The sequence below is a fragment of the Mobula birostris genome, chromosome 6 (genome assembly GCF_030028105.1).
Source record: "Mobula birostris isolate sMobBir1 chromosome 6, sMobBir1.hap1, whole genome shotgun sequence".
Taxonomy (NCBI): Eukaryota; Metazoa; Chordata; class Chondrichthyes; order Myliobatiformes; family Myliobatidae; genus Mobula; species Mobula birostris.
In genome coordinates, this window is record NC_092375.1 from 32,302,786 (window position 1) to 32,330,497 (window position 27,712).

A 27,712-nucleotide genomic window follows, 5' to 3' on the forward strand; every position below is an offset into this window, starting at 1 on the left:
CTCTGATCTGGGCCGACATTTACGTGGCGGGCAGCACCTAATTAATTAGCTTGTTTGTTCCAGCTTTTTTCTTAAAGGTATGCTGGGTGCGTCCCGGTTACCGCTGTACCTCTGCGTGCTTCGCGGATCGGTATCGGCTCGCTGCCCAGAGGGTGGAGGCCACTGCACCATCCCAACCTCCGACGACTCAGCCTAACACACCATCATCAGTGTGCTCGACGCTGTCCCAATTCCGGTAAGTGATACTACACTGTACATACATTATATCTACTTCATATAGGCTGTGTATTTTTACGTGTATTTGGTATGATTTGGCAGCTTCGTAGCTTAAAGGTTACTGGACAGCGCTTGTGCTGTGTTTCTGCCAATAGATCTTGCGTGAGATTTTCGCTACCGAGAACAGTGCAGCAATGATTGAGGAAAAGTATCTCTACTTTACATAGGCTGTGTATTTATATCATTCCTATGTTACTGTTATTTTAGGTTTTATGTGTTATTTGGCATGATTTGGTAGGTTATTTTTGGGTTTGCAAACGCTCACAAATTTTTCCCATATAAATTAATGGTAATTGCTTCTTCGTTTTACGACATTCCGGCTTACGAACCGTTTCATAGGAACGCTCTACCTTCGGATAGTGGGGGAGAAACCTGTATCTTAATTCAAGCTGTAAGGCAGTCATATAAAGTCTGGATTACTTTAACAAACTTTTCTTGAAAGCCAAATCTTCCTGTATAGGAGAAACACTCTGTATAGGAATACCCAACTAACTGAATCAAAAGCTTTCTCAGCGTCTAATCCCACTACCATTGTCTCTGTCCCGTTCTTAATCACCTGTTCTAGTATGTGTAAAGTTCTCCTTATGTTGTCCTGGGTTTGTCTTTGCTGAATGAATCCAGTCTGGTCTAAGTGGACAAGGCCAGGTAGAAGCTTTTCCAGCCTACGAACTAATATAGATGTAAATAATTTGTAGTCCAAATTAAGAACACTGATTGGTCAGTAATTACCACATTCTAGTTTATCTTTACCCTCTTTAGGAATAACTGAGATAATCGCCTCTCTCCAGGAAGGTGGAATTTCTCCTCTCTGTAAGATCCAATTAAAGGTGTTAAGTAATAATGGAACTAACTGACTTCAGCGATTTGTACCACTCTGAGGTAAACCCATCAGAGTCTGGAGACTTTCCGGCCTTTAATCTGGAGATGGCTGCGTTCAGTTCTTCGGCAGTTACTGGTTCTAATAGGCATTCATTTTGTAAATCTGTCAGCTTGGGTAGATCCAAAGAATTCAGGAAAGTGTCTATATAGGGCTCATTGGAGGCCCGGGGTTGAGAGTACAGCTCTCGATAATATGTTTCAAAACTCTCTTGAATTTTCCCTATTGTATTTGTTACAATAGCTTTGTTTTTGGATTCTTTATTTTATGAATTGTATTGTCTGCTTGTCATTTACATAATTTATATGCTAATAATCTAGCTGATTTTCCTCCTACTTCATAATTCATTTGTCTCTGGTAAAGAAAGTTTCTTTGAGTTTCCAATGTGTATATATCATCAATTTCACTTTGCGCTTTCTTAATTTCCTGTTTTAAATTAGAAATATTTTTGTTGCTGTCTACAACTTGAAGTTGTTTTAATTTTCCTTGAAGGTCTGCTAATTTTTGTGCATTGAATTTTTTCATGTGAGTAGTAATGGAAATAATTCTCCTTCAGTACAGCTTTCAATGTATCCCATAAGATCACTGGTGATGTTTCTCCCGTGGCATTATGGTCTAAGTATTCTTTGATTTCTCCCCTTAATTTCTCCATTACTTTTGGGTTATTGAGTATATGTGAATTCAACCTCCATAGTGTTTTCCTCATTTTCCTTTCCAGAATTAGAGACATAGAGACTGGACTATGGTCCGACAGATCAATTGTTGCAATATTACACTTTTATCCTGAATCTATGTTAAATATAAAAAAAAGTCTATCCTTGAATAAGCCAAATGAGGGAAAGAATAATACATATAGTCTTTACTAGTGGGATGTAATTCCCTCCACACATCTATAATTCCCAGCTTCTCCATCAATGAATTTACTTTCCTAGTCAGAGGTTTATTCTGAATAACTGTTCTTGAATAATCTAATGCAGGGTTTAACCTAATATTAAAATCCCCTCCGCAGATTACTACCCCTTGAGAGCTGACCATTAGGTCAAAAATGTGTCTATTGAAAGACCATTCACAACTTGGTGGAGCATAAACATTTAACAATGTTATTTCAGTACCTTCTATTCTTCCTGCAATTTTTACAAATCGTCCATCCTTGTCTTTAGTCTCTGAAATATGTTCATAATTAAGAGCACTTGATATTAAAGTAGCTACTCCTCTTTTGTGGCCCAATTTATATGAATAAAATACATGCTTAAAGCCCATTCTTTTTAATTTTGCATATTCAGATTGGCTCATGTGCGATTCCTGAAGGAAAGCTATTTGTGCCCTGTCTTTTTTCAATTTAGACATAATCTTATTTCTCTTAATTGGATTCAAAACCCTAATTACATTATAGGAAATTATTTTTACCAGTTCAATTTGCATTTTTCTCTAATAGAAAAAAAAACACTCTCCTTTTCTAAACCAACAGTAAGCAATCCCTTCTCAACAGTAAACCAGAACATAAAACCAAACCCGAGGCACTTTTGAACAGAGAATATTTGAAAAATTTTCCTGACTTCCAACAGTGAGGCCTGAGCGCTGACCCGCCTCAGTTCGGAGGGATAACCCCCATCTCCAGTCTGTGTTAGAGGGCCCTCCGCAGTGTGAACAGCCATAGAGAATTCTCTCCTTTTCATGTCTCGACCATATTGCTATCATTCAAGTCATTCCATCTAGATTATTTTCAATTATCAGCTTTCATTTTACCCTTAAGTACGATTTACTCTTTTCAGACATTTCTCAATTATTCTACACTCTGTACATTCGCGTCTGAATACTTGCAGCTTTTCCTTATAGCCAGACACTCTGGTTTGAGTGGAGCGTCCTCGACGCATTTGTTGCCATATCCACCGCTGAATCTTCTCCAGTAACGACTCCAGTTGGGTGATAACTTTTATGGGTAGTCCCCGGTCCACCATATCCAACGCTGCCTCTTCCATTGTAGCGTAGGTTTTCGTCCCTTCGTCATAAAAGACTCTTAGCCGAGCTGGATAAAGGGTCCAAAATCTGATGTTGTTTTCCTTCAGGACCCTCCGTGTTTCCGCATATTCCTTCCGTCTGGCAAGGATCCCCGGTGCGTAATCGTGGTCTAAACTGATTATAAAGTTGTCCCACATAAAGCCTTTCTTTTGCCGTGCCAGTTTAAGCACTTCTTCCTTCGTTCTGCAACTGAGAAATCTGACTAAAATCAATCTGGGCCAGGCATCTGCCTGGGGTTGTGGTGTCAATGCGCAGTGGGCCCTTTCTATCTGTGGGTCTTTTGTGTCTGATATTTCAGGGTTCTCTCTAAGCAGCTTCTCCACGAAGGGAATCACCAATCCGGGTTTACTTTCAGCTACTTCGGGAACTCCATAGGTCCTCACATTTTCCCTTCTTGGTCTATCAGCTTCCACCGGAGCTGCTGTCGTAGCTTCAGCATCTCTCCCATCACTTCCTCTGCGTTTTGCAGCCTCTCCTCAGTCCCTACAATCCTCGCTTCAGCTTCATCTAACCTCGATTAGTTTTTCCTATTTCTCCTTTAATATCTTCCAGCTGTTTGTTGATATCTTGTCGGAACTCACGAATCTCTCTAAGAATCAAAGTCAGATTCACCGATTCTTCCAGATTATCTCCATCCTGGCTTGCTGTGGGGGAGCTAGGCTCCTCGTCTTGCTGCGTCTTTTTATATTTATCAGCCTTCTGAGCGGACATTTTATTCTTGTACTTAGACTCCATCCTTGCCACTTTTATTGATATAATTATACAACACTAAATATTTGTCTAATTTCGAATTGGGGCAGTTTACGTTCTTTTTTGTCGAGAGACCTTTTCCTATGCTGTCATTCTCTTGGTGACCCGGAAGTCCTCCTGAGGAGAAATCATAGTAGATGTTCTCAATGGTGGGCATCTGGGTGCTGATAATCTGCTGGGCAGTTTTCACCATACGCTGGAGTGCTTTGTGGTCTGAGACGGGACAATTGCCATACCACACTGAGATGCAGCTGGTGAGTATGCTCTCAAAGGTACAGCAGTAAGAGTCTGTCAGTATCCTGGGACAGAGGTGAGCTTTCTTGATGCTCCGCAGGAAATAAAGGCGCTATTGTGCCTTTTTGATCAGGATGGAGAAGTTCAGGGGCCAGGTGAGATCCTCGGAAATGTGGACATCAAGGAATTTGAAGCTTGGTACATGCTCCACTACATCTCCGTTGATGTAGATGGGGACGTGAGTGTGGCTCCTAGCATGCCTGATGTCCACAATGATCTCCTTGGTCTTCTGGGTGTTAAGGACCAGGTTGTCGTCGGCACACCACGCGGCCAGGTGCTGGACCTCGTCCCTGTAGGCCGACTCGTCATCCCCTCTGATCAGGCCAACCACCGTGGTGTCGTCTGCGAACTTGATTATGGAGTTAGAACCATGTACAGGAACGCAGTCATAGGTGAAAAGGGAGTACAGAAGAGGGCTCAGCACACAACCTTGAGGCACGCCGGTGCTCAGGGTGAGAGTGGAGGTGAAGAGATTGTCTAACTTAACTGATTGGGGTCTGTTAGTCAGAAAGTCCAGGGTCCAATTGCAGAGGGATGAGCTGAAACCAAGCTGGCGAAGTTTGGCGATCAGCTTGGAGGGGATCACATTACTGAATGTCGAACTAAAGTCAATGAACAGCATTCTGATGTAAGAGTTGGGGCTGTCCAGGTGGGTCAGGGCAGAGTGAAGTGCCATGGAGATGGCGTCCTCTGTTGACCTGTTGCTGCGATAGGCAAATTGATGGGGGTCCAGGGTAGTGGGAAGACAGGATTTGAGATGTGATAGAACCAGTCTCTCAAAATGCTTTACAATGATGGGGGTGAGTGCAACTGGGCAGAAGTCATTCAGGCTTCCTGAACGGTGTTATTGGAAGTCATTATGCTTTAGAATGTGATGAATAATATTCCTGTTGTGAAGAATCTGTTCTAACTTAAATTAGGTTACATTTGCATTTTCTGATTTTACCTCTGAAGATAAATATAATACTTAGAGACACCAAATTACTTAAACAACAATTCATTTAATAAAAATTGTAATCAAATAGTAACAAATATGGTAGCATCTTGTGAAGTTTAGTACCATCAAACTATAATAAAAGGCACAACTCCTGTATATTAGACAGCTGTCCCCACAATGATTTTGGTATTCCCATTAATACATTTGCTTTTGCTTCTAAATTGTCCCTTTTTCCATTCCCTGTTGCCTTGACACATCATCCCAATCTCTTGGTATTTAAAATAGCACCTTCTGTACTAGCTCGCCTTCCCTGTTTATGCTTTCTTCTCCTATTTACTTACTCCTCTACTAAATACAGTCTCTGTATTTGCCTAGAATCTGTTATATCTCGAGCATTTGGTATTTCTGGCTAACGTTCTTTGATCTGAATCACCACTGGTGTTCCTTGCTCTGCTAGTGCTGCCTGGTCTAATTATTTCAAACACCCGATATTTACTTCAGATGTCCAACTGCTGTAGTACTGTGCATCTGTACAACAGAGACTTATTCCCTGCTCAAGTATTACATTCCTTCAAAGAGAATCTTCATACTTCATGAATAATCAAACAAAAAACCTCTTCAATTATTTTGTTTAAATAGATTGACCTTACCCCTTGCAGCTGATTTGCTTGTAGTATTTCTGATACCGATACAGGCAAGCATAAAGCTTGGCTTAGATCCATCTCATCATCCTTCAGGCCCAGCAGATTGCTTCCGAACAGATTTTGGTTTTCCTGCAAATACAGTCTAATTAGTCATGACAATCAGTGTCAACAACTGTACGGCAATAGTTGTACTGCTACTTAAAAATAATTGCAATTGAATTGGAAGCTATAGCAAACATAAGATTTGCTAAAAAAGCAGAATTGAAAGCAACTGAAACTCCGCAGTTTACAAATCAAGATGCATGGATTCCTTCCACCTTCTTTCGGACTTATTAGATCAAGTGCCAATTACCAATTCTTTATCCCTTAAGATGATACTTTATATTTTTCAAAGTAAAGTTCAGACAGAAAAATGCTGATTTTTTTCACTTTATGAATCTGGGGTCAGAACTAAGTAATTTGAGGACAGGAACAGCAGAGACATCTAACATGGTAAAGTTAAGTGGTAGGGATCTTGCATGAAGATAAATGATGAGAGGAATGTGGATCAGAGCACTTAATAAACTCAAATTAAGTGTGAACATCTTGGTGAGAAAAGTTTTATTACACTTCACAGAGAGGAAGACATCAAAAGAGAAGAAATACATCAAGATGCTTAAAGAGTCAGAGGAACAAGAGGGTAGAGTCAGGTTTGATTTGTTGTTGATGTCCATGTTACCATTACCATGGCCTCTGATTATATCAGCTGCTGATTTTTCATGTTTTGGCTTTAGACAAAAATAGTAACTTCCTCAGACAGACTGAAGATTTGTTTTTGAGATGAAAGGTATCTTGCATGCTAATTCACGCTGACGGGAACCAACAACTAATGCAAGAAATACACAAACACAAGGAAGTCTGCAGATGTCGGTCACTGGCCTCCTCTTGTGCCAAGATGAGGCCTCCCTCAGGGTGGAGGAGCACCTCTTTCTCCAATAGCCCTCTCTCCTCTCCTATCAGATTCCTTCTTCTCCAACCCTTTACCTTTCCCTCCCACATGGCTTCAGCTATCACCTTCCAGCTGGCCTCCTTCCCCTCGCACCACCTTTTTATTCCAGTGTCTTCCCCCTTCCTTTCCCATCCCAAGAATGGTTTTGGTCTGAAATGTCAACTGTTTATCCATCTCCATAGATACTGCTTGCTATGCTGAGTTCCTCCAGCATTTTGTGAATGTAAGAAATATATTTGCATTGACCTCAAGTACTATCAAAGAGGAACACAGCTGAATCACAAAAATGTACTTAAATATTTATGGTTTACACCTGATAAGTTACATGCACAAATTCATTGAAATAAATGAATCCACTGCTTAAAATTTTGATTTATATAGGAAATAATTTAGAAGGGCCACAAATGCACACAAAAAATAGATACTAATTCTAATTACTTCAAAAAAATGTACAGAATTATTACCTTGTTGTGAATTTTCTTATATTTACAAACATTTTAGGAATGAAATGTTATTGGTTTAAATCTGTACTTTTAAAAGACACAAATTATATTAAGGAAACCTTCCTCATTTGAAATTTATTTATATGCTTAGTTGCAAGTACTAATCAAAAGTAAAACCATCTGATTTTCAAAATGAAAGTACCTTTCTAAAAGAGGCAGGTGTTCTGGCATAATAATACAGAGCCAGTGAATAAAGATCTTCTATGTCTTCTGTTTCCAGGTTGCATGGAAGACTCTCAAGTGAACCTGAAATACAAACATATATTGCACTGATTTGACACATTCTGAGAAAAAGAAAAAGGATTATCCAATAAGAACATTGCTATAGCAAGCAGGATTTCTGTTTTGCAGTAATATGGATCCGTTATCACACTGATAGGAACTGACAATAATGGAAGAAGTACACCTTATTAGGTACATTAACGCGTTAATGCAAATATCTCATAAGCCAATCATGTGGCAGCATTCAACACTTACATCCCCTTGAAACTCATCGCTAAGCTCCAAGACCTGGGCCTCGGCACCTGCCTGTGCAACTGGATCCTCCATTTCCTCATTGAAAAACCTCAGTTATTATGGATTGGTAACAACATCTGTTCGGCTAAGAACAGCTCCAATGTCGTATTTAAGTTTGCTGATTACACCACTGTTGTTGGCTGATTCAAATTCCTTGGTGTTAATATATCAGAGGATTTGTCCTGAGATCAGCATAAAGAAGGCATAACATCACCTCTACTTTCTCAGAAGTCTGCTCAGATTTGGCTTATCACCAAAAATTTCGACAGACTTCTATAGATGCACTGTGGATAGTATCCGGACTGGCTGCATCATGGCCTGGTATGGAAACACCAACGTCCAGGAATGGAAAGGGCCATGGAAAACAGAGGATATAGCCCAGTCCATCACAGACAAAGCCCTTGCCACCACTGAGTACATTTACATGGAGAAATACCACAAAAAAAGCAGCATCCATCATCAAAGACCCCATCATCCAGGTCATACATAATCTCTTCTTGCTACTACCATCAGGCAGGAAGTACTGAAACCTTAGGTCCCACAAAACCAAATTCAGGAACACTTATTGCTCTACAATCATCTGCTCTGAACCATCATGGATATCTTCAATCATATCTTCAACTGAACTGATTCTATAACTTGTGGACTCAACCTTCAAGGACTCAATATATCTCATATTCTCAGTATTATTGTTTATCTGCACAGTTTGTCTTCTTTTGCACATTAGTTGTTGATCAGTCATTGTTTATATAGTTATTCATAAAATTCTATTGTATTTATTTTTTCCCGTAAATGACTAAGAAAATAAATCTCAAGGTAATATATGGTAACATGTATGTACTTCGATAATAAATTTACTTTGAATTTTGGAAGTACATATTGGTAAAGGAATAAAATTATTCTTGTAGAAATGAACAAGTTTAAGCATCAATTTCTTTCGAAGTAACTGACAGGAAAAATAGTGAAATAAATTAAATGAAAAGGCTTACTTAATATATTTATAGTAGTTATTTGCATATTTTTAATCCTATAAATATGTGGAAGGAAAAATGTTTTTTATATATTTCTCTTGAACTAGGCAAAGAAAATTATTTCTGTAAATTAAGTTAGAATATCCTGCTTCAGAATTTATATTTCTACAAAACATCAATCCAAATCCTTTCAATGGTCACTTGCACACTTGTTGTGACAATAGAGTTAAGTGCATAATCCCTGAAATGTACTGGAAAAATTGATGGATATGTCACCTGAGACAGAGGTTTGCCGATTTATCTGACAATGCTAGAAATTAATTAAAGTAAGATTAAAAGAATCAGCAAGTCACTTACTTGCACTTTCTCAATGAATGAGTTGGGTTACTTAAGTTAACCAGTGAAATACGAAGGGTGATTGATAGGTTCATGGCCTAAGGTAGAAGGAGTCAATTTTAGAAAACCTAGCACATTTATTTTTCCTACATTTACACACTTAGTCCAGCGGTCATGGAGCATACTGACCCCTTCTTTGGAGAAGCTGGCATCTTGGACCTCCAGAAGTGGTCCACAGCAGGGGTGATTGATAAGTTTGTGACCTAAGGTAGAAGGAGATGAGTTATTAACTTCAAACATTTTGCATTTTCACTCAAAGAGTTGAACTGCACGTGAATGTAACGAGAGCGGTATAACTCATCTCCTTCACCTTATGCAATGAACTTATCAATAACCCCTGCTATGGACCACCCGGAAGTCCAAGATGCTTTCGTTACATGCACATGTAGTTCAACTCTTTGAGTGATAATGCAGAAAGTTTGGTGTTATTAACTCATGTCCTTCTACCTTAGGCCACAAACTTATCAATCACCCCTGCTGTGGACCACTTCTACAAAGAAGGGATCCAAAAAAAGAAGAAATTTTTGAATGGAAAAAGGATGCAACTGTGGTTGACAAGAGAAGTCGAAGCCAAAGTTAAAGCAAAGGAGAGGGCATACAAGGAAGCAAAAATTAGTGGGAAGACAGAGGATTGGGAAGTTTTTAAAAGCTTACAAAAGGAAACTAAGAAGGTCATTAAGAGGGAAAAGATTAACTATGAAAGGAAGCTAGCAAATAATATCAAAGAGGATACGAAAAACTTTTTCAAGTATATAAAGAATAAAAGACAGGTGAGAGTAGATATAGGACCGATAGAAAATGATGCTGGAGAAATTGTAATGGGAGATAAGGAGATGGCGGAGGAACTGAACGAGTACTTTGCATCAGTCTTCACTGAGGAAGACATCAGCAGTATACCGGACACTCAAGGGTGGCAGGGAAGAGAAGTGTGCGCAGTCACAATTACGACAGAGAAAGTACTCAGGAAGCTGAATAGTCTAAAGATAGATAAATCACTCGGACCAGATGGAATGCACCCTCGTGTTCTGAAGGAAGTAGCTGTGGAGTTTGCGGAGGCATTAGCGATGATCTTTCAAAAGTTGATAGATTCTGGCATGGTTCCGGAGGACTGGAAGATTGCAAATGTCACTCCGTTATTTAAGAAGGGGGCAAGGAAGCAAAAGGGAAATTATAGACCTGTTAGCTTGACATCGGTGGTTGGAAAGTTGTTGGAGTCGATTGTCAAGGATGAGGTTACAGAGTACCTGGAGGCATATGATAAGATAGGCAGAACTCAGCATGGATTCCTTAAAGGAAAATCCTACCTGACAAACCTATTACAATTTTTTGAGGAAATTACAAGTAGGCTAGACAAGGGAGATGCAGAGGATATTGTATATTTGGATTTTCAGAAGGCCTTTGTCAAGGTGCCACACGAGGCTACTTAACAAGATAAGAGCCCATGGAATTACGGGAAAGTTACATACGTGGATAGAGCGTTGACTGATTGGCAGGGAACAGAGAGTGGGAATAAAGGGATCCTATTCTGGTTGGCTGCTGGTTACCAGTGGTGTTCCACAGGGGTCCGTGTTGGGGCCGCTTCTTTTTACATTGTACATCAATGATTTAAATTATGGAATAGATGGCTTTGTAGCTAAGTTTGCTGACGATACGAAGATAGGTGGAGGGGCCGGTAGTGCTGAGGAAACGGAGAGTCTGCAGAGAGACTTGGATAGATTGGAAGAATAGGCAAAGAAGTGGCAAATGAAATACAATGTTGGAAAGTGTATGGATATGCACTTTGGCAGAAGAAATAAACGAGCAGACTATTATTTAAATGGGGAGAGAATTCAAAGTTCTGAGATGCAGAGGGACTTGGGAGTCCTCGTACAGGATACCCTTAAGGTTAACCTCCAGGTTGAGTCAGTGGTGAGGAAGGCGAATGCAATGTTGGCATTCATTTCTAGAGGAATAGAGTATAGGAGCAGGGATGTGATGTTGAGGCTCTATAAGGTACTGGTGAGACCTCACTTGGAGTACTGTGGGCAGTTTTGGTCTCCTTATTTAAGAAAGGATGTGCTGACATTGGAGAGGGTACAGAGAAGCTTCACTAGAATGATTCTGGGAATGAGAGGGTTAACATATGAGGAACATTTATCCGCTCTTGGACTGTATTCCTTGGAGTTTAGAAGAATGAAGGGAGACCTCATAGAAACAGTTTGAATGTTGAAAGGCATGGACAGAGTGGATGTGGCAAAGTTGTTTCCCATGATGGGGGAGGCTAGTACAAGAGGACATGACTTAAGGATTGAAGGGCGCCTGTTCAGAACAGAAATGCAAAGAAATTTTTTTGAGTCAGAGGGTGGTGAATCTATGGAATTTGTTGCCACGGGTAGCAGTGGAGGCCAAGTCATTGGGTGTATTTAAGGCAAAGATTGATGGGTATCTGAGTAGCCAGGGCATCAAAGGTTATGGTGAGAAGGTGGGACAGTGGGACTAAATGGGAGAATGGATCAGCTCATGATAAAATGGTGGAGCAGACTCGATGGGCCGAATGGCCGACTTCTGCTCCTTTGTCTTATGGTGTTATGGTATGCTCCACGACTGCTGGACTAAGTGTGTACATGTAGGAGGGGACTATGTTGAAAAATAGGTGTGCTAGGTTTTCTAAAACTGACTCCTTCGACCTTAGGCCAGGAACTTATCAATCGCCCCTCGTACATCCCTGAATTCAGGACCAGTTGACTCAACACCGAGTTCACTAGGGTAGCAGAAGGAAGTCAGAATGCTTCAAAATCTGATTTCCAGTTTCTTTCTGATCTTCATGTTGCAATGTGTTGGTGTGGAAATCAGGGACAAGGTCACCATTGCATTTATTCAATTTGGTATGATGAATGGACTATATACGCACTTCCAAGTAAAATAATTAAACTTCATCTTGGAAACATATCAACATGGAAAGTCTATTTAACCTAATACTTCTGTGGCAGCTTTGTGCAATAGCAATCCAGTTAAGTCTTTCTTTTTGACCCTCTTCTTTGCTTTATAAATTCCATTATTTCAAGCACTTATCCATTTCTCATTTGAAATGTGGAACTGAACGTGTCTCCAGGACTGTTACAGAGAGCTGAAACAGCCAATGCCTATTGGTTAGCTGACAACCAATCCCAGGCTGACTTTTAAATCAACTCCTCACTCTGCCTGCCATGTATTGGGTACAGTTTGCCCTTCCAGCTGATGGACAAACTGCACTGCTGAAGCTGAACAGTAACCAAGTGTGTGTTACCTAACAGACCAGCCAGATCTTGTTCTTGGCATTGACTGCATGGACAAACTTGATCTCTGAAGCATCTCTGAAGGATGAGCTCTGTACGAAGACATTGGCATTTCAAATAATGTCAGTCAACGCCATACCACCATCAGTATGCAGACCATACAACAACTGAAATAGTGCTATGCAACATTGTTTCATGGTGGTTTAGGCTGTTGCACCAAACTGCAAGCAGAACTCCATCTCTGTCCAGACGCAAAGCCAGTTTTCTGTCCCAAAAGATTGGTACCATATGTAGCCTTACCGATCGTGGAGCAAGAGTTAGATCACCTGCAACAAGCCACTGTGAATAAAGCTGTCAACTACTCACACTGGGCAGCTCCAATAGTCATTATCAAGAAAGCAAAATGGTACAGTGAGGTTGCGTGCAGACTACTCAACTTATCTCAGTACGGCTCTGGAGACACACCAGTACCCATTACCTGCAGATCTCATTGCAAAATTGAACAGGCGGTTAATACTTTGCAAAGCTGGACTTGACTGAGGCCTACCTCTAGGTAGAACTGCAGAAAATTCACAGGAACTTCTCACCATTCCAACATACAAGGGATTGTCTTCCTTTCTCCATCTGCCTTTTGGAGTTTAGCTGGGTCCTGCAATCTTACAACAGCTTATGGACACTATGCGGAGTTGTATTGACTGTTTTGCTGCTTACTTCGACTACATAATTCTAATGGACACAGATCAGAAAGAACTATGCCAACGCCTGGACAATATTTTGAACAAACTACAAGAATTTGGATTGTACTTCGGGCAGAAAAATGTAATCTTCTGATGTCTTCAATCAAGCATCTGGGATTCATCAGAGATGAGCACACTCATCGCCCAGATCCCAAAAACATCACTGTTGCCTTGAAGATGCCGTCACCGTTAGATGTCAGCATTTTACGATCATTCTTGGGCATAATCAATCATTATTCAGCAATTGTCCCAGCAATGCACCGGCTGAGGGAGCCACTCAATGTTCTGCTCAACAGGGTGCTACGTGGAAATGGTCCAAACAATGCCAAGAGGCTTTGATCAAGTGAAGAATATGCTGTCATCTGACCTTTGAGTTTCCGATCGCTGTTGTGACGGATACGTCCATTTACGGGGTGGGAGTTGTCACATCCCACATCTTCCCAGATGGTTCCGATACAGCTGTCATGTGTTTGTAGGTTTTCAAAAGTAAAATGGCATAAGGCATTTTAAGTTTAAGCTAAACTATAACAATCATTTATTGTACTCAAACACTAAACGCAAAAAGTACGGTAACAGAACTTCACGTAATACGTTCATACAGGCTGCAGTTCAATCACGCACATCCTAAGGTCATGCCACACGAGCTTCAGTGCAATCAGAGGATGCGAGATGCCATGTAAGGAGTCAAAAACAGTCCAGCTCCATTTTGCAGGCACTATGGAACAAGAGCGACTGGTTGAGACATAGCACAGGAGATGAAATCCCAGCTTCCCAAAACTTAATGTCAGGCAACCACAGACCCATGAATGCTGTTCGGTAAACCTGGACCTCTGGGTCAGTAGCTTGAATAGCTGCCATGCCGGCATAGTCAACCCTTAGGTGTACGGTCTTCATGGCTGGCCATGGGAGGCAATCAGCCATGATATTATTTTTGCCCTTGATATATTGTACATCAGTTGTGAACTCTGATATGCACACATTGTGGTGTTGCTGTCACGCAGACAAAGTGTCTGATATTTTAGCCATCATGTACATGAGGTGCTTATGGTCAACAAACACTGTGAAATGGTGACCCTCAAGAAGAAAATGAAAATGGTGGATAGCCTGATAGAGACCGAGAAGCTCTTGGTCAAACTTCTTGTACTTCCTTTCAAGGGGACGAAGTTGCCAGCTGAAGGCGGCGAGCGGCTGCCATGAACTCCAACCAACTGTTCATGCACAGCACCCAGAACGTAGTTTAAAGTATCAGTAGTAATGGGTATAGGTTCGTTGAGGAGTGGATGTGCCAGTAGGGTTGCATTGGAAAGAGCTCCTTTGGTATTATCATATGCCCTGATCATGTCCACTGATCAGTCAAGTGTGTGATTAGAGCTATTGTCTTTAAGCGCACCATACAGGGGGAGCACATTCGTGGAATGAAGCAGTGAAAAAAGTTCACTATACCTAAAAACCTAAAAACTCCTGTAGTTTCTTAGTAGTACAGGGTGGGGGGAAATCCATAATAGCGGTTACTTTTGATGACAGGGATTTTGCACCTTCTGCAGAGAAGCGATGGTTGAGAAAGTCAATGGTTGACAACCCATACTGACATTTAGCAGGGTTAATAATCAACCCATCTTCACTGAAGCATTTGAAACGTGTGGAGATGAGATTCATGTTCGGATTTGGATGCACTGGCGTCAAATATGTCATCCAGGTAAACAAAAAGTAAGTCTAACTCTTTTAATGCAGAGTCCATCAGCAGTCGGGAAGTCTGTGCGGCCTTTTTCATGCCAAATATCAGGTGCAGAAACTCAAAGAGGCTAAACACAGTTATCGCAGCCATTTTGTAATGTCCTCTGAGCATGAAAGCACCTGATGGTAGTGCTTAAGTTGACTTCGGAAAAAATTAACTTCCCGGCTAAACATGCTGAAAAGTCTTGGATGTGTGGGACCTGTTAATGATTGGGGTAGTGACCTCATTAATGCCTCAGTAATCGCCACAGGCGTGGCAACCATCATCGGACTTAGGGACCACGTGGAGGGTAAAACCCAGGGGCTATTCAACTGGTGTACAGTGCCAAGTCTTTTCATGTTGACAAACTCAGCCTTTGCAGTTGCCAGCTTTTCTGAGTTCAGTCTAAATGCACAGTTATAGACTGGTGGGCCAGTTACAGAAATGTGGTTGAATCACAAACAAGAGAAAATCTGCAGATGCCGGAAACCAAAGCAATACACACAAAATGCTGGAGGAATTCAACAGGCCAGGCAGCATCATCAATGGAAAAGTGTAAACAGTTGATGTTTCGGACCAAGACCCTTCATCAGGACTGGACTTCTCATCTTCTTTTCCATGATGAAGGGCCTTGACCCAAAACATCAACTATTTACTCTTTTCCATAGGTACTGCCTGGCCTGCTGAATTCCTCTAGCATTCTGTGTGTAAATGTGGGCTTGGTGAGGTTTGCGAACTTGCCCTGCAGTTAAGTAAACTCACATATGGAGGTGTATGCACTTGACAGAGTTGTGGGGAACTTACTGGGGAAGCAGAGTAATGATCCAAAGTCCTTGTCATCCACAAGCCAGCAGATCTTAATATCAACCAACAGTCCTTGGGCACACAGAAAACCTGCACTGAGCAGAGGTCTAGCTGCTTTAGCCAGGATGAAGTCCCACGTGTCACACAGAAAGCATCGCACTGAAAGGTTGTCCGTAATGAACCGTAGATGACCCTGGCAGCTGAAACCCAAGGAGTTCAGAATGGACACTTCCTGGCATTCGTACCAAAGCGAGCATGGTAAAAACACAGGCCCCGTGTCATCTGTTTTTGCAGCCGTGGGTGTCCTTATGTTGTGGGTCTTGCTGACTGGGCTTATTGAGGCAGGGAAAGGAGGAGGAATTATGCACCACTGCCTGGCTAAGTGTAGACTATCTGTCATTTTAGCAATCCTTCACAGGTGCATTAGTGAGGGCTATGCAAACCTGATCAGGCATCTGCTGCATCAAGAGTTCTTTAAAAACAAAATAAGGATGGTGATTTCCCTGGAGAGACAGTACGTGGTCCATTAGTTCCAATTGCTTAGCATCGCCGAGGCTGGATAGGGAGAGCAACTGTTTGGCATGCAGAGACTCAGGTAATCTGAAAGTCCGTAATAGGTAAGTTTTCAATGATCAGTAGTTATCGTATTCAGGTGGGTGTTCTAGTAGACTCACCACTCTCGCAGCCGTGAAATTGCTACCTCAAAGAAATATTTGGTATTTTTGGAGGTGATTTCTCACAGTGGATCTTGGTTGTATTAACCAAGCAATGGCATTTTGCTTCCAAGACTCTGGCAGTTTCAAAGGCAGTTGGCCGACATGTTCAATAACTTGGTTCAATCACGTCAGATCTGCCTCTTAAAGTGAACCCCAACTCAATGTTGGTGGTTGTGAATTATGTCTGTTCTCACCAATTACATTACTCTACACATGCAGCTAGATCATCGACCACAGCAGAAAGGAACTATAGGCAAATTATGTTTTCCATGAAGAAATTCCACAAGATGTTTTATGGCAGAGGCTTCACTCTCCTTACTGATCACAAGCCACTGTTGTCCATCTTTGGGTGTAGGACAGGCATCCCAGTGTATACTGCTAACCATCTACAAAGGTGTTCAACAATGTTATTAGCCTACGATTTTGAAAATAAGTACACATCAACACAGGAACTTGGTCAGGTAGATGTCCTCTCCAGACCTATGAATCACAGCAGGTTACCGAAAATGAAGATGCAGTCGTGGCTGCAATTTCAGTGGATTCCAAAGTCCACCAGATATTGTATGGGAAGCTGTTGAAGGTCAACAGGTTCACAGCAGAAGTGGGTGTAGATCCTTTTCTTCAGAGCATCTCCAGATACCTTATTGGCAAATGACCAGTCAAGGTTGAGAAAAATGCTGTACCATTTACCATTGTCATACATTGCGCTCAACTTTTGATTCCTGTCTAATGTTTGGAGACAGGATAGTGATTCCACGAACACTTTGACCAAAAGTACTGAAACAATTTGACCATAGTCACCCAGGCATCAATCAAATGAAAGCCCTGGCAAGAAGCTTTGTGTAATGGCTGGGCACAGATGAAGATATGACATCTTTTTACAGCCAGTGTACTTAATACTCTATGGCAGCAAAGTATCCAAGTGGAGCCTATCTACAACCATGGCCTCAGGCTACCACACCTTGGAGTTCAGGCCAAAACCCTTCATCAGGTCCTGAAGGATTTCCTGCATCTGCAGATTTTCTTATGTTTCGAAATATCCACATCTGCACACCCTCACATCATCCATTGTCCAACGGCCAAGCAGAGAGGTTTGTGGATAATTTCAAATGGTTGCTTTCTAAATCAAGAGGGGAAGGACCATTGACTGAGGCTCAACACATTTCTGCTGAAGTATCAAATTACACCGCACCCAGGCCTCCAGGGGAAGTCACCAGCTGAAGTTCTTTTGGGAAGAAAACTGTAGAGTGCTGGATGTAATGCTGCCAGTGTCCAACATCCAAGACAGCAGATGGTCAGGTGCACTAAGCAGCCACACAGATATTAGTCAGTGGGGGAAGTCACTCAAGCCCAGAACCGCAGTGTAGGTCAGACAGTATCACAATGGGCAAGAAGACCCCGGTACCAGGTCAAATTGGCAAAGAAATGGGGAAGGTGCTCTATGAAGTTATCATAGACGGACAGTGCTGCCGTTGCCACATTAATCAGTTGCCACATGTGCTCCTGAAGGGACAAGTCTGCCAGGCAGATCATCAAACATGGAGCTGAACCTTCATCACCTTCTGGAAGGCTTTGATTTACCCGACTGAACCAACCACCATTGCTACCAATGGCAGGAAAGTGACAGCCTGCAACCACTAACAAGGACTGATTGCCAGTGTAAGCTGGTTGTTCCAATCCAAATCAACCCTTAGCTCCTTCAGGTAATCTTCAAGAGGGAGGTGTTACGGTCAGCTGAAACACCTCTTGGTCAGTTGACAACCAATTCCAGGCTGACTTTCACTAACTGATCATTGTTTCAAATCAATGTTTTGAATGCTCTTTGAGTAAACTATTTAAATCGTCACACTTGGGGAAGTAAAGGCAAGATTTCAGTTTGAGATTTTGTAGTTTTGTGGTTTTATTGAATAAAGCAGTATTTCAAATTTTGGCTTTGTCCCATCTCCTGGCTTCTGGTCTCATCGGTAGTTACACACGAGCAAACACAACAAATACTTCCACAACCTCCAGCAGTCCTCTCCAGATTCTAATCACCTTCCTTAAGATACTTCGATGCTTTTATCAATGTCATTCTTTAACACCTAATGTATCTTGAACCTTCCATCAGCTTCTCCCCATCTACTCCAGTTAGATCCTTCATAATCACTTTGCAATCTTTTCAAATCCAAGAAGAACCACTCCAAATTCTCCATTCGCCGACTGAGGGACGAAACAATGACTGTTTATTCTTTTCCATAGATACTGCCTAACCTGCTGAGTTCCTCCAGCGTTTTGTGTGTGGCTTTGCCTTACCAGGAACTATTGAAATTTAGCAGCTAAACAAAATTATGATAATTCAGTCATTGTTCTCAGGCATAATATTTGAAGTTTCACTATGAGTGACCATGGTAGAGAAGGCAACTTGCAGTCGACTGGCAATTTTGCAAAAAAGGAAGAACAATCTTGATGACTGAGTATTTTTGCAAAAGGGAACTCAATGTATAAAGTAATGTCTTCTTCTTCCTTTAACAGTAGACATTTCATAAAGGACCAGCCATTGAAGTTGCTGAAATTAAGGGCTGAAGCACAAAGAAATTGATAAATAGGATGGCTTGGGTCAAGAATTAGTTTTAGTGGGGGAAAGATAAGCTAGTCAAAGTTGTATTGATGCAGATTTAAATCCTTTAGTTATTTACAAAGGCATGATAATAATGGCTATTTATTTGCCCCACGCCGGCCCCCTAGGCCTGAATCGACGTAGTAGTAGTAGTAGTATAGGCTACATGCCAAAGAGACCCATGATGACATGATTACGTTTGTACTGCAATCTGATTGCTGGTACAGCAGAAGTATCACAACCATACTTACTAGTATTAAAGGTTAAAAGTCCGTCAAAAACATTTCAAATGAATTAACTGCTTAAAGCAACACAAAGTCCTGAAGAAACTCAGCAGGTCAGACAGCATCAACAGAGGGTAATAAACCGTCGACGTTTCAGGCCAATTCTCATCTTCAGGACGGGAAAGGAAGGGGGCCGAAGCCAGAATAAGGTGGGGCAAGGAGAAAAGGTACAATCTGATACATGATTAATACGTAGCACAGGAAATTTGTATCAATCTACTAACAGCTCTGCAGCATGTATATAACTATCTCCCTCAGCAATTAGCTGATCAATAATATTCAAAGGAAACATCCTGGCAATGGTCCAGGAATAGTTGGCAAATTGAATGCAACAAATCAGCAATTACAAATGAAACAATGTTTCAAATACAGTCACAAGACACTGCTGGATATTAAGAACATCAAGTGCTATAGGTCTAACCCACCAGCAAGTTGCTTGATAACGGTGGAGCTGGACTTGTTATATACCGTGTTGCTACCTACTACAGCAATTCAAGGAGGAAGACGTTAGAGGTGGTGTGCGAAGACAGTCCAACAAATGGTACAAATGATTGTCTTGGATGTCTTGTGATCGCAAGGCATTGTTGAACATTGGTAATGTAGAATACTGCAAGTGCGGTTCACTGGTTCATTAGTGAGTCTCACAGTGGGGAGCTACGTGGCCTTGGCTGTGGTATAGACCAGACATTTGTGCCTCAGTCTTTAAGAAGGGAGGGAGGCAGAAGAAAGGAAATTATAGGCCAGTTAGCCTTACCTCAGTGGTTGATAAGATGTTGGAGTCCATCATGAGGTTTTGGGATACTTGGAGGGACCATACAACGAGGCGGAGAAGTTAAGTGATGATGGCGCTAAACCACGACTCCATTGTTTGCACCCTCAGAAACAGCTCTATTTCTATCTTTGATATCTCATTTTTTCCTTTCCAAGGTTCTTTTGAAAACCCTAACCGAGAATTGCACTCTGACTTCGTTCTTTGTGGGAATGGGACCCGCTCTCAGGGCCTCACGACCGGCCGCTTTGTGATATCCCAGGAATGTGGTCTGGAAGATTAGTGCACTTTCAGGGTGCCAGATTTTCATGGTTCTGATGACGGGCTGATTCAAGGCCGGTGCCCTTGACTGAGGCGTCGTGGGAGAACGCGGAACATTGGGAGCAGCAGGTTAGCTGCCATGGGCTGTGTGTCCAGAGACCCGAGCCCTTTTGGGGCTGACTCTCTGGGTGCAGAGCTTGGGAAAAGCAACACAACAGACTTTTAACATCATAAGTCAGCGAGTTGCTTGTTTGTAGGGACACCGCTTTTTCCCTTATTAGGGAGAGAGCACGCCTGTGGTATGTCAAATTACTGGGTGAACGAGTAGTCTTTGAGATACTGTAAGTCCGTGTTTTTATTGATGCTTTGCTGCATGCTTAAGTGCTCATTGGAGGGTGCTGATGCTTTTTTGCTCGTGTGGGTGGGGAGGAAGGTCATTGCCTTGCTGCTGCTTATGCGTGGGGGGGGGAGGACTTTGAGGTTCTAACGTTTGACTGTCATTCATTCTTTGGGGCACTCCTCTGTTTTCATGGATGTTTGCGAAGAAAATGAATTTCAGGATGTATGTACATTTCTCTGACATTAAATGTACTTACTGAAATAGGCCAAAGTCAGCATGGTTCCCTTAAGGGGAAATCTTTTCTGACAAATCTGCTGGAATTATTTTTTGGAAATAACAGGCAGGATAGACAAAGGAGAGTCACTGGATCTTTATTACATGGATTTTTAGAAGGCCTTTCACAAGGTGCCACAATGAGTCTGCTTAACAAGATAACAGCCCATGGTATTACAGAAAAGATACTCGTATGGATAGAAGATTGGCTGACTGGCAAGAGACAAAGGGGGGAAATAAAAGGGGCTTTTACTGGTTGACTGCTGGTGACTAGTGGTGCTCTGCTGAAATCAGTGTTGGAACTGCTTCTTTTTACATTATATGTCAATGATCTAGATAATGGAATTGATGACTTTGTGCCAAGTTTGCAGACTATACAAAGACTGGTGGATGTGTAGGTAGTGTGGAGAAATCAGGAAGTCTGCAGAGAAACTTAGACAGATTAGGAGAATGGGCAAAGATGAGGCAGGTGGAATATAGTGCAGGGAAGTGGATGGCAGAAGGAATAAAGGTGTAGACTATTTTCTATAAGGGAGAACGTTTAAAAAATCAGAGGTACAAAGGGCTTTGGATGTCCTTGTGCAGGATTCTCTAAAGGCTAACTTGCAGTTTGAGTTGATGGTAAGGAAGGCAAATGCAATGATAGCATTCATTTCAAGAGGACTAGAACATAAAAGCAAGGATGTAATGCTGAGGCTTTATAAGGCATTGGTCAGACCCACAATTGGAGTATTGGGAGCAGTTTTGGGCCCCTTACGGTACTGTACAAAAGTCTCAGGCACATATACACAGCTAAGGTGCCCAAGACCTTTGCACAGAACTGTAGTAATTTTATGTTTTACACTGTACTGCTGCCGCAAAAAAAAAAAAACAAATTTCATGACATATGTGAATGGCAATAAACCTGATTCTGACATGGGTCTATTGTGGACTGAGAGTGGAAAGTGGGCAGGGAGAGGGGAATCATAGTTGGGAAAAGGGGAAAGGAGAGGGGTGAGAGCAAGAAGCCCCAGACACATATTCTGGAATGATCAATAAACCGACTGTTTGGAATCAAGCAACACACATCAAAGTTGCTGGTGAACGCAGCAGACCAGGCAGCATCTCTAGGAACAGGTACAGTCGACGTTTCAGGCCGAGACCCTTTGTCAAACGTCGACTGTACCTCTTCCTAGAGATTCTGCCTGGCCTGCTGCGTTCACCAGCAACTTTGATGTGTGTTGCTTGAATTTCCAGCATCTGCAGAATTCCTGTTGTTTGGAATCAAATTACCTTGCCTGGTGTTTCAGGGTGGGTGTGTTAGCACCCACGCCACCCCTCCCTGGCATTCTTTCTCTGCTACCTGTCCCACATGCCTCCTGTGGTGCTCCACCCTCGCCATTCACAGCATCCTTTGCTCCCTCCAGATTTACAAACTCACCCTCTACTCCACGTTGACAAATACAGTACTGTGCAAAAGTAAAGTCTTATACACTCTAGCTATATGTATGTACGAAAATGTGTGATGGCATTGGAGAGGCACCTGATAAGGTCCATGACGAGACTCCCAGAATGAAAGGGTTAACACATGAGGATCATTTGATGGCTCTGAGACTACACTCATTGGGGTTTAGAAGAATGGGGGGGGGGGGAATTTTCATAGAAACCTATCCAATATGGAAAGGCCGAGATAGAGTGGATATGGAGAGGACGTTTCCTATAGTGGTTGGGGGGGGGGGGGGAGGGGGTCTAGGACCAGATGGCACAGCCTCAGGATAGAGGGATGAAGAGGAACTTCCTCAGCTAAAGGGTGGTGAATCTGTGGAATTCATTGCCACAGACAGGTGCAGAGGCAAAGTCATTGGGTATATTTAAAGTGGAGGTCAATAAGATTCTTGATTAGTCAGGGTATGAAAGGGTATGGGGAGAAGGCAAAAATATGGAGTTGAGGGGGATAATAAATTAGCCATGATGGGATGGCAGAGCAGATTTGATGGGCCAAATGGACTAATTCTGCCTCTATATCTTATGAAACTATTTATATGCTCATAATCCTATACATGATCAGAAATCCCTCTTATTTACATCACTACAGAATACATAACATTTCCTGATTTAGTAGCATACCTACTTCAATATTGAACAAACCAACAGAAATGCTAATCATACGAGACTATAATCCTGAATAGAGTGGGTTGATGAAAAACTGGCCAAGCTGCGGGAAAGAAGCCAAATCAGCACAAGATAATACTGGGGTGGAGGGGAAAAAAAAAAATCAATATCCCTTTTTAAGCTTAGTGTATGGGTGCAGTGATAAGACATTCAGTTGACTTTTGGAACCAAGCAGGAGAGGATGTCAATTATCATAAGACCATAAGATATTGGAGCAGAAGCAGGCCATTTGGCCCATCGAGTCTGCTCCGCCATTCAATCATGGGCTGATCCAATTCTTCCAGTCATCCACACTCCCCTACTTTCTCCCCATACCCTTTGATGTCCTGGCTAATCAAGAACCTATCTCTGCTTTAAGTACACCCAATGACTTGGCCTCCACAGCTGCTCGTAGCAAAAAATTCCACAGATTTACCACCCTCTGACGAAAGTAATTTCTTTGCATCTCAGTTCTAAAAGGACGTTCTATAATCCTGAAGTTGTGCCCTGTTGTCCTAGAATCCCCTACCATGGGAAATAACTATGCCATATCTAATCTGTTCATTACAAAAGTTAATGGTTAAATTTGGTGCTTTGGTATTTATTATATTAATTGGTAACATTAAATTATACAATGTAATGAATGCAAACACACCATAACCTTAAAAACGGCCAGTTATTCACAGCTGCCCAATGAATATCACAAAATCCCAATAAAATTAAACTGGCAATCGCTCAGCCGGAAGTCAGCCTCTTCGGTCCCTTACTACCATGTCATAATGGCTACAATGCGATCAAAACTTCACCACACTTCCACTGTATTCAATTTTAAATAGGGATTCAAATTAAGATTATAAATCACTCTCACTTAGTCCACAACAAATATCACTTCCAGGTTGTATATATATGAAATTAATGTTTAAAATACAGTATCCATTTACAACTCCTTGACAGTGGTCTGCAATTAATTTTAATAAATTGAATACCAACGTTAGGAGTGAGTTAGTATGGAGAGAAATGTTGCACTGAGTCTTCATTTGTCATAATGCATTTGGCCAGCATAGCTTAAATGGTGTAATATTACTCTTTGTAGCATTGTACAAACAGAGCGAAAGGAGCTTTACTCCCACATCTAGTTGTACTGCACCTGACTAAGGAATACTTCATGCTAATACTCAGAACCTTAGATGATTTTATTTCCTAGGAGTGAAATCTCTCACTGTGCTTAGAAATTAAGTAAAATTCCTCGGAGGAAATACAATCAATGCATTTTTAAACTGGTGTTATTATAGTTTCCTGCCTCAAATTGCCATCAATGAATTGAAAAAATTCACTAGTTAAAAGTGAAATTATTTCTACAAAAATATATTTCCCCAACTTTAATCAAAAGACAATTTTCAGGTGATGGAAATTGGAGGCACAATTTTTCAAAATTACATTATATACTTAATTCATGGTCTGAGTATGCAGAGCACTTTGGAACTTTAAGTTGAATTAGTGAAGAAAAAATCACTATTTGGGTACACTTACGAATGAGTTCCTCCTTGCAATCTGTTTCTTGGGACAAAACAATTTCTCTGGGGAAAGAAAGGGAAGATACACAAATTAGCAGCATACATTTAATATTGTGCACTGTAATTAAGCCAAGAGGAGAGTTTAGGAATCAGAAATTGATTAGACAATTAATAACATCAAAAACCAGACAAAAATGGAAATATCCTAATTCCTACTGAAATCGCACTGCAAGTTTCTGTATATAAAGCACTTTAAAAGTAATGAAATGTTCAAAGACACTTCATAGAAAGCTGAACAAAATCTGACATCAAGCTGCACAAAGATTATTACGATGTATGTACAAATAAATATCAGAGGTTGGTTTTACGGAGCACTGTAAAGGAGGAAAGACATATAAAGTGAGTTAGAGAATTCTACAATTTGGACCTAGGCAGTTGAATGGATGGCTATCAACAGTACAGCAACAAAAATCATAGACACAGAAGCTATTCTTTAAAATAACTTCTCAACAGAGTAGCTTCTCTAAAATAGAATATTTAACATTTCCTTATTGTGCCTTAAATCAAATTCAAAAAACAAATAAGAATCTATGCAGTGAAAATGAGAAGAAAAAATAAAAAGGCTCATCAATGAGAAGGGCTTTTACCACCTCTACAAAATGACACAGACAACAGAACACAGAGGAATTAAGCAGCAAGATAAACAGTATTTAGGCAATGCCATCAATAGTGGGATTGAAGATAAATACACTATCACAAAAATGAAAGATGCAGGACCAATGTTGAAATTGTAATTTACAACTAGAAATAAATTTGAAGATATCAAACTTTTCTTTGCTGACATACTGCAATGATGGGATGTGGTTTTAAAACTCATCATTAGGTCATTAATGTTCCATATGATGTGAACAACTAGAGTAATGGAACTAGGAACAATTAAGTAAACTCTCAATCAACCACTAAAAACGCTAATTTTGGTCATTACAATATTTATTTGGAGGGAAGCTGAGTAATTAATAACTTATTATATTTCATATGGAGGTGACTGTGGTTTCAAATAAGCACTGAACTTGATATGGAGTTATTGGTCTGCACAGTTATTGGCCAGAACTTCAAATGATATAATGACGGTCAATAAGGCGGCAAGAAAGAGAAACATCCTTTGATGACGTTATAAGGGTGGTCAAGTGGTTAAGGCATTGGACTAGTGACCTGAAGGTTGTGAGTTTGAGCCCCAGCCAAGGCAACGTATTGTCTCCTTCAGCAAGGCACTTAATCACACATTGCTCTGCGACGACACTGGTGCCAAGCTGTATGGGTCCTCATGCCCTTCCCTTGGACAACATTGGTGTCGTGGAGAGGGGAAATTTGCAGCATGGGCAACTGCTGGTCTTCCATACAACTTTGCCCAGGCCTGCACCCTGGAGAGTAAAGACTTTCCAGGTGCAGATCCATGGTCTCGCAAGACTAACAGATACCTTTACTTTACTTAAGGGTGGTCAGAAAAGATACTGCTGAAGATATTCTAGCTGCACTGAAGCAATTCCACAGAAATGGACAATAATAGCGAAAACCCATCTAATGTCATCAATGATTGGTAAGGGAGATTGAATGGGATAATTCACTGAAGTTGCAAAGGATGCCATTTCCAACTTTGCTAGAGTGGTAAAAGTGCTATAGATGTGGCAAATGATGGCTTGAACTTGTATTTGTTTAAAAAGAGTTATGAAATTGGGAAATGTTTAAGGAAAAGAACATTAAAGGCAGAATGAGAGATTGGAAACATTTTCTTTTTAGAGTGGAATACTATAAAAAGAAAAATAATAAAAATAATAATAGGTAGGAAAGTAATTGGATTAATACAGCACAATGTGTTCAGCAGGACTGGGTGGAGAAAATCACAGATATAAAATTGATAACGACCTGGAGATGAAATGGATAGATAAAGAAACTTCAAATCCATACAATTTATGTAGTTCAATGTAAGAATAGTATTCAGGATTAGAAATCAAATTTAAGGTCAGTTTATAACATTTAATACATTAAGTGACTAAGTTGATATTACTTACATATAAGTATTATTTTCAGTTGAAACAAGTAAAATGTAAAGATATGAAATAACAAATTTACGAATCAGTCAAATGCCCTTTTATAATAAACAAGTTCACAATTCAAATCAGACTCAATACTTAGGCATTTAGAACCATGTACTTTGAAACAAGCTTGGTGCTATAAATATCTCAAAGTTAACTTAACCAAATCATAACACCTTAAGGTTTTCAAAAAAATACTTACTTTGCATTGACTAGAATGACCAACATGAGGAAGAAAATTAGGAAAGGGTCTGCTTGTTGTAGATACACATCCCAGATCAGTTGGGCAACATCTTCGGTACAGCAACCTGCAAAGAGGCTTGCTCCCTTCAGAACAATTTAAAAAGGATAAGAATGTTCCATAAATGAAACCAAAATTTTAAAATCGCAGCTTCTTGGCAAGTTATATTTGTATTTCAGGAATACAAATTAAAAAAATGTTTCCAAGAAAATAATAACTTGTCATCAGCATGTGTCAAATGAAGTAAGTTTAAGGCATTTCTAATTAGTTCAGATCTACATTGTACACCAACTTTGCAATACTGGCATACAATTTCTAATTAGAAAAGTAATTTTGTTTTTGATTACTTCATTCATTTGGTCAGATTCTTCTGGCATAAGGCAATTCATAAATGAGTTCCAGTAAAAATAATGCAGCATTTTAAGCCACACCATATGCTAAATTTAAAAAAATCACTAGAATGATGCATGTTTAAGAGGTAAATTATATTATTTTAGCAATGAGTAATAATGGGAATACTTGTGCAGGTTATATAACGGATTCCAGTTATTTGGGCCACTGATTAATCAGGGCAACCACTTACTTGGGACAACTCTTAAAGGACAAAAACAGATTAAGAAAATAGCTGGGACTCCCTTCATTTATTTGGGACACTATGCCACTTAATTGGGTCAGCAGAATATTGCCAAAGTTTCTAACTAGCATCAGTTGTGTACAGCTGTTTAACACTACACCATGCTTAGGGCAAAGTTTTTAAAATAGCGTCAATTGAGTATGTTTGTGTTCAAAATCCAGTGATTTTTGCCACAGACAAT

At 40.7% G+C, this 27,712-nt stretch overlaps 1 protein-coding gene across 2 annotated transcripts in view; it reads right to left on the reverse strand.

The window, feature by feature from the left end:
• Positions 1-27,712, reverse strand: part of tbc1d23 (TBC1 domain family, member 23) — a 109,615-nt gene that overhangs the window by 39,382 nt on the left and 42,521 nt on the right. For both annotated transcript variants that reach the window (XM_072260132.1, XM_072260131.1), the window contains exons 6-9: positions 26,859-26,983; positions 24,580-24,626; positions 7,431-7,534; positions 5,804-5,926 (exon numbers count right to left, since the gene is read on the reverse strand). In XM_072260132.1, the coding sequence (XP_072116233.1) occupies positions 5,804-5,926; positions 7,431-7,534; positions 24,580-24,626; positions 26,859-26,983 (399 nt within the window). The remainder of the gene's footprint in view (positions 1-5,803; positions 5,927-7,430; positions 7,535-24,579; positions 24,627-26,858; positions 26,984-27,712) is intronic.